General features: G+C 44.7%; 1 protein-coding gene across 7 annotated transcripts in view; it reads left to right on the forward strand.

Moving 5' to 3' along the window:
• Positions 1–13,646, forward strand: part of TLK1 (tousled like kinase 1) — an 89,548-nt gene that overhangs the window by 23,021 nt on the left and 52,881 nt on the right. The window contains exon 1 of one of the 7 annotated variants that reach the window (XM_040562102.1): positions 574–592. The exons of 1 other annotated variant lie outside the window; for it this stretch is intronic. Coding sequence is in view for 2 of the 6 variants with exons in the window: in XM_040562095.1 (XP_040418029.1) it covers positions 1,108–1,255 (148 nt within the window). In the remaining 4 variants the exon portion in view is untranslated. Of the gene's footprint in view, positions 1–573; positions 593–802; positions 1,256–1,567; positions 1,718–6,081; positions 6,623–13,646 lie in introns of those variants that run through there. 5 more of the 7 variants (XM_040562097.1, XM_040562095.1, XM_040562096.1 and 2 more) reach the window with 5 other exon arrangements.

A 13,646-nucleotide genomic window follows, 5' to 3' on the forward strand; every position in this document is an offset into this window, starting at 1 on the left:
GCAAGCGGGTGAGTGGAGGGCCAGGATGTCTCTACATGGCACCGCAACACGACTGCCATGTCCAGCAGATGAAGATACTTACACTGTACGCAGAATGCAATAAATGTGCGAGCCGGGACACTTTTAAGTACTCAAAGCCAGTTCCGTGCATAAGTTGCGCTCATAAATTAAAAGGCTTTGTTCCAGCCCTGACTTTATCACGTCTCTCCCATCCTCGGTACAGACGGCGTTAGTTTTCGGGAAGGAAGAAGTGAACGCGGGGCTCCAGCGCAGCTCCGCCCGCACCGCAGCCTACCTGCGGGCATGGGTGCGGGTGGCAGGGCCGGGCCGGGCGGGGGCGATGCGCGGCGGCTGCCCCGCCGAGGCGGGCGGGGTGCTGCCGGCCCGGGGCCGCTGCTGTCGCCGAGCGAGCGGCGCCTTCTCCTCCCCGCGGCCCGAGCTTCTCGCCGCTGCCGCCGGCTCCCCGGGCGCGAACGCCGCGTGCTCGCCCCGCGCCGAGGAGCTCCGGGCTCCCGCCTCCGCGCCCCGGCACCATGAGCGCCGCCGCCTCGGGGGAGCCGGCCCCGGTGCCGCAGGCGGGGCAGTGCCCGAGGTGCGCGCCGCAGCACGGGCGGCGGGGCCGGGGCCGGGGCCGAGCGGCCGCCTGGGGCCGGGCCGGGTCGGGTCAGGTGCGTGCGCGGGGGGCGCCGCTCGCTGGGCGGCTGGGGCTGGGCTCGGCTCGGCGCGGCTCGGCTGGGCGCCGGCGGAGCGCGGCGCTCGCTCGGCAGCGCTCGTGTTTGCGCATGACCCCTCCCCGCCTGCGCCCTCCCCTCCCCTCCCCGGCGGCGGCGGCGGCGGCGGCGGGGAAGGTTATCCTCGCACACAGGCGGCTGCTCGGCGGCGGCGGCGGCCGCGGCGACGCAGTGCAGAGGTGCGGGCAGGTTGCGCCGGCCCCGCGCCCCGTCCCTCCCGCGCCCCGCCTGCCTCCGGAGCCCTCGCCCCGCCGGCGGCCTCGTCGCGCCGGTGTCGGGCCGGCCCCCCGGCCATGAGCGCGGCGCTGGGTGTCCCCCCGCCGCGCCGCCTCCCCCGCCGCCCCCGGCGGCTGCCGGGCTCCAGGAAAGTAGCTTGATGAGTGTCCAAAGTAGCAGTGGAAGTTTGGAGGGGCCGCCATCTTGGTCCCGGCTCTCCACGTCCCCACCGAGCCTGCAGGGCTGCTCCGCGGCGGCGGCGGCCTCCCAGCTCCACGGCGCGCCGCCCGGCAGGCCGCCCAAGGAAGGTAACCGGCGCGCCGCGGGGCTGCGCGGGGGGCCCGGCCCTCGGGGAGGGGCCCGGCGGCCGCCGCCGGAGGCCGGTCCCGGGCTGGCGGGGAGAGGCGGCGGCGGCGGTGGCGGCGCGGGGTCAGCCCTGGGCCCGGCGGCGCCGCGGGGAGCCTCGGGCGAGCGGGGCCGCGCCGCCCCCGCCCGCCGCCGCCGCTGCTCCTCAGCGCGGCGGCGCCTCCTCGTTCCCCCTGCGGCCGGCTCCGCTCCCGGCCGTCCTCCCGCGGCGGCCGGCGCTCGCTCGCGTCTGCTCCCGCGGCGGCTCTCCTCGGGCGGCCGCTCGCCGCGTCCTCCCCGACAGCGGCTTCCCCTCCTCCTCCTCCTCCTCCTCCTCCTCCCGCTCCAGCGGCGCGCCGGAGGTGCTGGTGGATGTGGCCGTTGTTGCTGGATGGAAAGAGTCGGGCACTTTTGGCAGCATGGAGGTGGGGCAGAGAGAGGGACCGAAATCGCAGCGTTTGTCCCTAGCACGAAGGCGCCCTCGGGAGCGGCTGCTTTTGCGGCCCGAGGTGACAGGGCACCTTACGGCCACCACGGAATGACTGCAACTTTCTCCTTTCCTCCATCACGTCTTAGATGATAATATTTTTCTCCTCCCTCCCCTGCTCCTCCCCTCTTGTGTTACACCGACAGCCAGAGCGGGGTGTTGTGGGTGTTTGCAGGGAATATCTGTATGAAGGTTACGAGCAAACAAGTCCCCTTTCTATTTATTCTGTTTTGCTTATTGTCTGTTTTTTCCTCCGTGCATTGAGATGGATTGCCACAAGATGTAGCAGTTATACAGCTGGTGAACGGCTCGGAGCTTTTAGCTAAAATAACTACTTGCTGAGTGTTGGCTGGTGGCAGAGGAGAACTTTTATACACAGATACTTGCATACTAAACAGTTGTATAATTTTACTCGATTTGCCCCGGTTTGATGAATTCCATATAGCTTTTCTTCTAGCGCCTGCAAAATGTCGCTGCCTAAGCAGGAAACTTGCTAACTTTAAATAGAAATGATAGCGAGAATGGGGAGTCTTTGTTTTTCAAGTCTTCCTGTAGCTTTTGTTGTTGTTGTTGATAAGCAATTTAAGGACTTGGTAACGGGGATCCGCTATCCTGAAAATGCGTAATGTAGGACGTGGTTCTCCATTTTCCGTGCCAGTAGTTGTCAGACTTGTGTCACTCTCTGTCACTTTTGCACATGCTCCTCCAGGTAGATTGACATGAAATGCTCTAGAAAGTACCTGGAGAGGGATTACCGTATATGTTAAAGATGCTGAGTAAAGTGGCAGGCATTTTGTGCTCCTGTTCTCTCGAAAGCTGATGCTCTCAAAAGCAGCCACCGCCAGCTGAATATGCAGTTGATTTTAACTTTATGGAGAGTAGGTTTCATGACTGTTGCAATGCTTGTTATGAATAAGTGTGCATATAATATTTGTGTAGGGTGCATATGTGAGGTATTTTTGAATGTATTTCAGATGTCTGGCATACAAGCCTGAAATGATTATTGCAATATGACATATGTATATATTTATATACATATATAATTTATATATGTTATTTATTCTAAAGAAAACTGGTGTTTATTGAGTGTGTTATCTAGGCATGGAAAAACAGTGTTGTGAAATTAATTTTTTAAGGTGATGACGATGATTTTTTCTTTTTTCTCACAACTCATGCAGTTGGATTTTCCTGGGCGCGATGGTTTACATCATGTAGTTCAGATTCAGGGGTTACAGAGTAATGATAGCCCTGGTATGTGCTTGGTATTATAATGTACTTTATTTGCATAGCGTTCCTGTGTTGTGATGATTGTGTGGCAGAGGTAGTTATGCTTGAGAATCGGTGTAGGCTATCAGCAGTGCTTGGACCTATAATTTCTGTTTAAACTGGCAGGATGTTAGCAGTACACCTTACTTCATATACATATATTTTACAGGGAAGTGTCATGCATGAAAACAGTAGACCATCAAATAGAGGCATGTTAGTGCGTTCATAGACAGTGGCTTGTGCGCATGCAAGAATCATGGCAGACCAAACTAATGAGCTCAAAATGTTTGAAACACAGTGTGTTCATAGGAGTTTGTGCGCCCACGTGGTCTGGACCAACGAGCCCTTGCGATGCTGCTGGAGGTCATCGGCTTGTCGGAAGCGGTGTGCAAGGCCGTAGGCCTGGGCAAGCCCTGAGCCATGCTAGTGCTGGGCCTGGGGCCTGGTCCTGGTCCTGCTGTTGGATCTGTGGGACCCGGCCCCACTCCTTGACCTCAGGAACACAGGCCTCGCTGACGGTTTGCCTGGCCTTACTGCTGTCTGCTGTGAGGGCTTGGTGCCTGCCTGCATGGCTCTCACCATCTTTTAAAGGTTTATTGAGAACAGAAACCCCCAGCACCCTGATTTAGGAAGTCCCAAAAGCATTCTCTGAACTACTAATATCGAGAAAGCAGAAACAAACAAACAAACAAACCTCTGACATATATAACTATCACCCAAAGCTGTGTTTTTTGTTTTTTGTTTTTTAATTGTAAATACAGTACCTTGTCAGTATTGAAAAGGGACTACTTGGGAAATATAGGGTGAAATTAAAGAAAATAATTCACCTCTTCTAAAGTGTGTTACAATATTGTAGCAATACTTTATTAGATGTTATCTTCTCTTATATCTTGACTTACAGGGGTGTCATGGCATAGCTGTGTGGATTTGACTTAGGTTTTAGATAGTTTTGTAGGGTTTCAAAATGAAAATACTGAACTGGGCTTAAGTACAATGTTATCCATACACTGTTACTATACCAGAACTATCTCATGTTTCACTCTCCATTCAGTATCTAGATTCCCATAGTTCTATCAATTCTTTTATATGCCAGTAACTTATATGTGGTATATTTGGTCTCCTGTTCAAGAGCTATACAATATGGGCTATAGGGAATTTACGATAACTGTTTGTTATTTTAAATAACATACGTGATTGTGTAGCTAGATCTCGTGCCACATAGTTTCTTGACTGTTGACTGCTTTGTGGCTGCCTATAAGGAGAGTGCCCATAAGGAGACCAAACTGGGGAGTTGGAGAGTGCTGTTTTGTAAATGGGGGATGACAAGGCAGAGGGAAGAGGTCTGGGGAGGGATGTGTGAATATCTTGGAATAGTTCCTCTTCAGGGGCCAAGGCAGGGCCCCAGTGACTGGTAGTCAGGCATGGTGCTTTGCAGGTTGTTTTGTGTGCTTCTGGCTCTGAAGACTTTATTAAAAGCAGAACACCACCAAATATGTCTCTGAATTGCCATGGCAGGAGCGTGAAGGTTCACGTTTAGAATTTGAGCACAAGTTAACATACGATGACAACAGGATAAATAAACTCATTATTTATTAATCATTTATTAAGCACTGTTTGAAGGACTAATGTTGTATGTGTAGCAAACTTTGGTGATAATTATTTCTTAATTTGATTAATGTATAGTATTTGTATTCATTGTTACCTAAAATATGATGGTAGTTGTCCATCTGAACATAGACATACAGGTTTTTCTTCTTCATGTTTCCAGCTTAGCAAATCTTCATAGGTGCAGGTTTGTGTCACAAGTGCTTCATATAGTGTTAGTACATGTACGTGAAACCTACCTTATTTTATTAAAACTTGCAGCATTGGTTTTTTTTTTTTTTTTTTTTTTAGAGTAAAAACTCAACTGTTTTATTTTCTTAACCAGTAAGCTCTCAGTAAGTTTGTTTATTGCCATTTCTTACCATTTAACTGTAGACGTAGAGCTTTGAGAATCTTACAGATTTGGCCAGTAAATGTGGGAATAAAGAAGAATGGGAGCATTTGCTGTTGAAGGTGATGGGTATATATTTACATGGCATAAACACATCAATCGTATTTAGGCTGGCTACAGCAGGTGTTGTGTAAGGCTTAATGTTGTTCCACTGGTATGCACAGATTCTAGCTTGTGATATTACTGCTGTTTCTGTTGCAGATGTGTTTCTTACAGTGAGCTAATGCCAAATTCTTACGAGATTTTATAGTGTGCCCAAGTGAGAAGTGGGAAAAGAAGACCTTATTTAATATGGATACTTGTTTGAATCTGGTTTTCTGAAAGGCAAGTGTTGCAGAGAATAGAGCAAATTAATGTTTGTGTGATTGTTTTGTTTTAATTCTGTTTTAACTTGCCTAGAATGGAGTTTCCCATTAACCTATTCCATTTTAAATGGAGAGAGAATCAATATCTTTAAGGATAGGCGGTATTTATTTGTCATTACCTCCATTCAAATAACAAGCATGTTATTTCTCTGATTTTTTTTTTCTGTATTTTTGTTTCAGCAAGTAAAATTTTTCTTTATCAAGCTGAAATAAGCTTGCTTCTTTGTAATAATTTTGTTATGCAGTTATTGTTGACATTACCTTGGATTTTCTTCTAAATGATTACGAAATACTGTTCTAAGTGCTCCTGGAAAAGACTGTTGTATGTATTTGTATCATGGTCAAAGTGAGCTCTGTCTTGCTACCTGAAGAAAGGAGATTATGGAGACATGACTGGCTTAAATAGTTGTCTCTACTTTGTGTGTGTTTGACTTAAGGTGGCGTTTTAAAGTACTACTTGTTCCTGATCCAGATTACTCCAATACTAAAAATATTGCCCCCACACTGAAATTTTTACACAAGTAAATGCCGGAGTTGAACTTAGTAAATACTATATGTTTGTGAAGTAGAATATTTCCTGAACTGTGGCTCCACTAAAACCTAAAAGTATACCAGGGAAAAAGTTTTGTCTTTACAATCTTTACGAGCTTCTTTTTCATTGGCTTGGTGTGTTTTGGCTGTGGAAGAGGAAGAGGGAAATTTGGGTTGCTGGATTGCTCTAAGTAGAAATTAAAGTTGCGTAGGGGAGGAAAACTAATTACTTTTTTCTGTTTTGAATGTGCATGTTGGTGGGGCAGTTCCACAGAGGTCCCAATGGTGACTCAAGGGTAGCCGTTAAACAGAAACTGGCCTTCAAAATACAGTCTGTTTTCTTGGGTGGGCTTGTAACTGAAAAACTTTTAATGGTTGCTAAAGATAGCAAGGGACGAGCACTGCACTTTGTGTTCAGTGTTTAAGGACAGAGTTCTGCAGCAGTGGAGAAGGGCTAGTGAGCATCACAAAGTATTTTGGATCCTGCATGTCCTTTCGTCTTGACTCAGTCTGTATTGAGGTACTCAGTTTGGGGTAGAAACCCAGATTCTGCCTCCTTCCTGAGGAGCCTCTCGCTGGAGGTCTTCCTCCTTTCTTTCCTTCCTGAGCACAGCTTCAGAAGATGCCAGTAGGAAAATTGGGGCAACCAGCCTTTCCCGGGGCGGACGCGGTAGGTGGCGAAAATGTGAGTGCTTGCAAGCTTTAAAAGAGGGCAGCCAAACTGTGCCCCAGAAGCGAGGGCAGGAGGGCTCGGCTGGGGCTGGGCGTGCTGGAGACTGACGGGGGGCGGCTGCTGGGGGTGGGTCTGCGCTGGAAGGATTGACTGAAATCAGTGATTATATTACTAATTTTAATCATGGCTTAAATCAGCGAGCAGGAAATACTGATTAAATAATTGTTTTTAATTTTATTTGCATTTGTGCTTAATTATTTTTCCCAAAGAAAAGTTGATTCTAATTGGTCTAATTTGATCACGCTTCTTGCTAGGCAGGGGGGGCGCATCTATATGCGTTTACTTAAGTGGTTACACAGCTTAGATTCTTGGTGTTAAGAAACATAATTCCCCATGCTTTAGATAGCTTTTAGCTAACTTTATTAGCTAAATAAAACGAATCCTAATTGTGCTAGATACATAAGAAGAAACAAATACATCCAAGTGCGTTTTGCGTTTAAAGCAGATTAAACAGAAGGGGAATCGTCTGTAGTTTGTGAAGTGAGTCGGTTGTTTCTGGCCACTGTGCCTTTCAAGATTTCGAGTTAACTGATCAAACCCAGTTGCCGTTCCTTAGTTTGGGAGAGAAAACCAAGATTTCTCCTGCTTCCCGAATCGTCAGTTGCTCTTTCGGTTCTGAGCAAACCAGCTGCTGAACTGAAGGAGCCTAGCAGGTGAAAATGGCAGGCGCAGCTGCAGGCCCAGGTCGCTCGGGGCTTTGGCCCTCCCATCCGGGCTGCGTGTGGGCACCTGCCGGCAGCGTGGTACCGCCGCCATTATGGTGATAAGGTTCATGCTCTTCGAATGTGTTTTTCACCTGTGCGAATTTAATAGGTCATAAACATGAAGCCTCGCCATAAATTACCATTCAAAATTAAGCTGAAATGTTTAACACCAGAGGGTATTTTTAAAATACAGAAATAAGAAAAGTTATACATCCTATACTCCAAAGGCCTTCTTAGCTTTAGCTGGGTAGGTTCCAAGGCTGACAAGTATCCTCCAAAGATTTGGAGTGAAAGTTAGGTGGTTAGATGATTACAAGACTGTGATGGGAATCTGGTAGCTTTGGAATAGGGAACTTCATTTACGGGAGCTTTTACATGAAACTGAACATCGAGGGAGATGGTCGGTATTCCCCCAGGCCGCCTGCACTTGCTGAGAGGTAGCAGCAGGAGCATTAAGAAATGGCTCTTGCCTCATCATATCTGCACAGCTTTAAGTGGGTGGAAACTTAAAGGCTGCTGTGCTTTGTAATATCCTTATGAACAAAGCACTCCGTACTTCAGGGTTTGAGATTGGGATGGTGGTAAGAAATTCCAGAGTGCCTTTTAGAGGAAATGAAGCCTGACTGTAATTACTTGGAGATTTGCAAGTACTGCATTCCCTTTCTTTGGACTTCTAATACAGCTATACCTGTAAGAGAAAAGGAAGCAAAATGTCTCTTTTGAGGAACAGCAGGAAATCTTGATGCCTTTAGAGAGATCTATGGTATGATACAACATACGCCTAACCTTTTAGATACTTACCTAGTTTTATGCCTGTACCTTCAGCTCATAGTATGTAGATGCTTCAAGCACCGTGTCCTGCAGCTGTGGCTTCTGGTAGCTTACGATTTATTTACTTTTTGGTAAGTCATAGACCTTTTGAATGATATATATATATAAGAGCAACAAATTGGAAAGTAATGTTAAACATACAAGTAAATGTTCAGTTGTTTTTTTTTTTTTTTTAAAACTTGTATATGTCTGAAATAATACAATTTAGATCATGGTCCTGGACTTCACTCAATGAGTTTCTGATGCTCTTGGGATCACCTGGATTTAATAACAGAGGCATTTCCTGTTTCTTCTTCCACCACTGAATGCTAGGAGCTCTTGTTTGTAGGGAGACAGACTCAGGTGATGCCACAAGTAAGATTTCTAATATGTCTTCCTTGCACCCCTGTAGCTTAGACTGAATAGGCCTGTGCACTGTATACCTGCATTTGATAAATGGTGCTTTGCAGTTAATACTGCATTCCCATTGGTTCCACAGTTTTGTCCTAAACTTTGCAGCTCTGTTTCAGCCAATGTTTGCAGGTGGTTTTTGTTTGTTTGTTTGTTTTTTGGTTGGTTGGTTGGTTTTGTGCCCAAATACCGTTTTTGTAGCTATTTGGGTCCCCAGGGAGATTTCAGTCTTTATTTCTTAGTTTATTCCTAGTGAAGGTGATGGGAGAAGAAGCGTACTTTAATAAGTTTTGTATTTATTATAAAGCAATTGAAAACAAAATCCCCATGTTATTAATAATATGCTTTAACATTAGTAGAAGCATGTCTTTTTAAATTAATTTATAGAGAATTATAACTAAAGCAATTGTTTAGAAAGTGTAATTTTATTTTGGTTGCTGGAGGTCTTTATTAGCAAATGCTTCTAGTCTTGATGGGTAATGATCTGTTTTTAACAGTTATATTAAAAGTTGTATAAAAAGATGTTACAGAAGTTCTGAAATTTTTTCAAAGTAAAAATTCTTTGTTATCTTTCATAATGTTCCCCATACTTTTCTTTTGCCTTCCTTTTGTGCCTTATCTGAAGAGGAATGGCAGAATTATTTGATGGCATCTAATCCTACATTTGATGTCCTTTGAACTAGAATTTGTAGCTTGGTAGAAAATAATCACATTTTGTCTTAGTTCACATATGGTATTGCGAAGATAGTGTTCGACATTATATGCTGTCCAATGAAGAAATATGTTTCAAGTAACCTCTTTCTTCACATTTAGCGTTGTGCGTATTACAGTATGATGTCCATTCTTCGGGATAACTTTTCATTGGAATAATTGTATCAAAATGCTACATATATTAATGAGATTGCTTATTTATAGTACCTTGTGTTCTGTAGTGATTGACCTGTTTAAGATCATTCCCAAAGACCATAAAACCTCGACTTGGATCTTCTGATAATCCAATCCCTTCTGTGCATTGGTCACTGAGAATTAATTGAATAAGAAAACATACAAAGTCCAAGCGTATCTATAGTGTGTGAAAGAGTTGTGAAATACAGCTTTTAAAGAGGAAATTTATTGGAAATGAAGTGGTGTAAAATGTGCTTAAATCAGTTGGAAATACAGTAATGCATTTGTCACATAACATGGTGTCATTGCTAGCACATTCCTTAAATTAACTTTATAACCAGTGCACATTGATCTTCTAGTCATATACTTGTTTTTTACCGTCTTGTTCTCAGAAAAAGAACTTCAATCGTTCTGTCCTAAATTTTGCTCACTTCTGTGTTTATTTAAAAAAATATATTTTTTTTCAAATGAAAATTCAAACAAACTCTAAGCTTTAGCCTTTCATGAAAGGTAAATGCAGGAAGGAGTGGGAGAAGTTCAACATGATGAAATACCAGCTCAGCCTTCTTCATGTGTGCAATAAAAGGGGGAACAAAAACAGAAAAAACACACAGCAAAACATGTTGAGAGCATCAAAACAATGCTGCTTAAACCAAAGTGGGTCATTCTGGAAGGCTCAAAACAAGGAGATTGTGCTAAGTATATGTATTTATTCGAACTCTGCAAAAGGATAGTCTTCTCAGTATTTTCACAAGAGATGTGGGTTATGACAAGCCTTTAGTAGATAGTAGAAACTCAGATTTCATGGGAGAGAAAAGATCAAAATGCTTTAAAATGCATCTTTGCTTTCCTCAAGATTTTGTCTAATTATTTTTTTCAGGAAAGAATCCCTTCTTCTGTGTGTTTTCGCTTTTTTAAGGTGTATCCAGGAAAGTATCCTACTTTCTTTTTCCAGCCATTTTACCCCTGGTGTGTGCCCTTCACCAGTGAGGTGAGAGCCTGTACTGTAGTGAGAGGATAATGGTGATGATGGCGGTGGTCTAGGCAATGTGCATATCTTCATAAAGTCATGTTTTGGGTTTAGTTTTGGTGTTGGTGGTTATGGATTATTTTATTGAAGTGGGTTGATTAGTACTGATCACTAGGGTTTTGCTTTTTTTTTTTTTTTTAAAGTTTCTTTTGCAAGTCAGTTATTCCTTGAGCAGGGTGTATTCTGGGGAGTGGTTGGTGTGTCTTTGGTAGATATTTTAGAAAGTTTTTGATTATTAGTGTTAAGTTTTAGTTTCAGTAGGTCTATTCACGGCACTGAACTATATTAAAAAAGTTATCTTGCAAGTTATCCACAAGATTTAACTTTGAATAAAGTGGAGTAATCGTTATAATAGTACCTTTGTATTTAGTATTTTGAAGGCCACCTTGAGGAGTTGGATTTTTGTATTTTAGCATTAATATAGGGTACCAATAGAAGTAATTCCTGAAGATGCGGGTTTAGAATTTTTGAATGAAATGCAAAAAGCACTTTTTTTTTCTGTGGATATTATTTTGTGAGTTTGAAATCAAATTGTGTTTGATTTACCTCTACTTGTATAATCTGATTGCTTTACTTTTTTTAATTAAATTGTATTATTAAATGATTATGATGCTGATAATACCTAAGATGGGTAACACCAGTATACCATTATCTTTGCTACCTTGTCAGATGATATTTTGTATTCTGCATTCATACTTTTTTTCAGGCCCTTGCTTGATACATGCTGTCACATCCAGAGCATCCAAGTGGTTAATATTAAGGAACAGACAATTTTATGCATCATGCATGCACACACTTGCTTTTTTGCGTACACAAAATATGTGTGTGAAGTCTTCATGAGCTGTTTGGTCATTTGGAATCCTGTTATTGTTAGGACTCTCCATTCTCCATAGCAGTGTCATAAACACACCAAGCTTACTCAAAAATTTTGGTCGCTTTTTAGTAAAAATGTTCTAAAATCATGTTGTCTCTTATTATGTACTTGTTCAAAACTTGTTTCATGATTTCAAATACATCATTTTGCTGAACCTGCTGTTGAGTGTTGCAGATAATACAAAATTTGGTTGCTAGATTAATAGTACTAGTTTTGCCGTACTTGAGTTTTAGTTTTTTTTACGGATTGCTGTTTACTTTCAAACAGAGGAATAAAAACATGTCAAGCTCAAAGAAAAATATTGTCTGTTTGTATATTGCATTAGTATTATATTTATTGTATTTTTCTGTCCATTTGTTATCCTTGCAACATATATCTTAATTTGGGAATGAAATATTGAAGCTGTGATGACAAAACAGTTTCCAGTAAATGACCTTAATAGTGATTTTTTTCCTTGTGTCGTGTGATTGAAAGCTGACCTGATTTGTTCTCCTGACTAAATCGCAGCGTGCTGTTCTCTGAGCCCTTTGCTTGTTTTGCTGTTCTAGAGAAGTGCAGATAACAGGCACTGGTCCCTGCCAGCATCTGACACCACCTTCCCAGTGTTCTCCTTAAATCTTCCTTCTTCATTTGTTTATACCAAAAAGAGAGAGAGGGAGAGGGGGACTGTGCTGGCTGTCGTGTTGTTGTGATCATCATTGTTGCGCCTTTGGTTCCGTCCTTCCGAAGGAAGGTGGGGTGTGAGGCAACAATACCAGGGACTCTGCCAGAAGGTGCAGGATCTGCCTGCATGCTGCTGGGGCACCCGCGTCCCACTGTCTGTGCAGGGAGTGACACACTTTCCCCAGCTGGGTCCCTGAGGCTGTGCCTTCCCACCACTGGTTTCCCTTTCTTACCAGCACTTGGCCACAAGTGTGACCTCCTGTGCCATCAGCCTGCTCTGCTTCCTCTCAGCTTCTGTGAACTTTAATTTTCCTCTTCGAACTGACAACCACGTGCTTGGCCTTCGTGTTTGTCCCATAACATGATGGCTGAGGAGCAGAAGCTGCCTCTGCGCTGGTTTTGCCAGAAGGACTTTGTTTTGCAAAGGGAAAAGGTGGCTGCTGCGGCAGCAGCACCACCAGCACGCCCAGCGCTTGGGCACAACCCAAGGGGACGCTTGGGGACAAGTGGCTGCAAGGGGAGGGCCTCCCAGGAGCTTCTCCCCAGCGTCCTGCGGCGTGCTGCCCAGCAGAAGATGAAACACTTCTAAGGTCATAGCGGATCGAGGTCCAAATGGAGGTTTGTGGTTTTTTGGCAATAACAGATCCTCTTAGTATTTCAGTCTTTAATAATGGAAATTCCTTGTGGTTTTTTAGACTTCAAGTTAAGACAGGTCATTACGATTGCTTTTTGTTACATCCATTGAGTTGTTGAATCTACTGGTTTCTGAATCCAGTTGTGCGGAGGTGTGTGGAAGAGTGTTCCTGACAAAAGTAAAACATTTCTAGTAGGAATTCTCCCATTTGATAAATAATCGTTAGCACAACTAATAATGTTAGCTTGTAATCAGAAAAGTATCTTATGTAAAAGTAGTGAGGGAAGACTGAATTAGTGATTCAAGTAACTAGCAGAATATGTAGTGTGAATAGCTGTTAAGGATTTAAATTAGTGTCATCAGAGACTAAACAGTTGTGTTATTTTTTATTTTAAGTTATACTCAGACCTGCACAGTGTACTCAGTCACTTGTGTCAGCACGTGCCCCCTACACTCAGAAATTTGCCTGTGCATTTTGGCGCAGTGGTGCCCCTGGTGCTGATGCTACGTGGGTGCCGGGTGGCACAGCGGGGACTGTCGCTGGCTTGCCCACCCTCCTCCCCAGAACACTGCTGGGGAAACTTTCTTGCTCCTGATGGGTTAGTGAATTTCACTCGTTAAATTTCAGTCCTCAGGCTTTTCCTCTCTGAGGCTGCATCACCAGGGGAGGGAGCGGGTGCGTGAGGGGTGCCCGGTGCCTGTGGGTGCAGGCGCTGGCCTGCTCGGGCTGGCAGGGTTGCGCCTGACATGGCCCTGCCTCCTCTCCCAGTCCGTTACAGACTTAATGCTGGATTCATTCTGGTTTTTAAAGTATCCTTGATGCGATCAGCTTGGGGTTTAGTTACCTCCAACATTGGGGTTGTAGAACCAGAAGGGTTAAACATATGCTGGGTGAAATGCATCCCAATTTGCTAGCCATTTGCTCCTGGTAGCACAAACTAGTCTGTCTCTGTCAAGTCACCTGT

Source organism: Cygnus olor, chromosome 6 (genome assembly GCF_009769625.2).
Source record: "Cygnus olor isolate bCygOlo1 chromosome 6, bCygOlo1.pri.v2, whole genome shotgun sequence".
NCBI classification, from domain to species: domain Eukaryota; kingdom Metazoa; phylum Chordata; class Aves; order Anseriformes; family Anatidae; genus Cygnus; species Cygnus olor.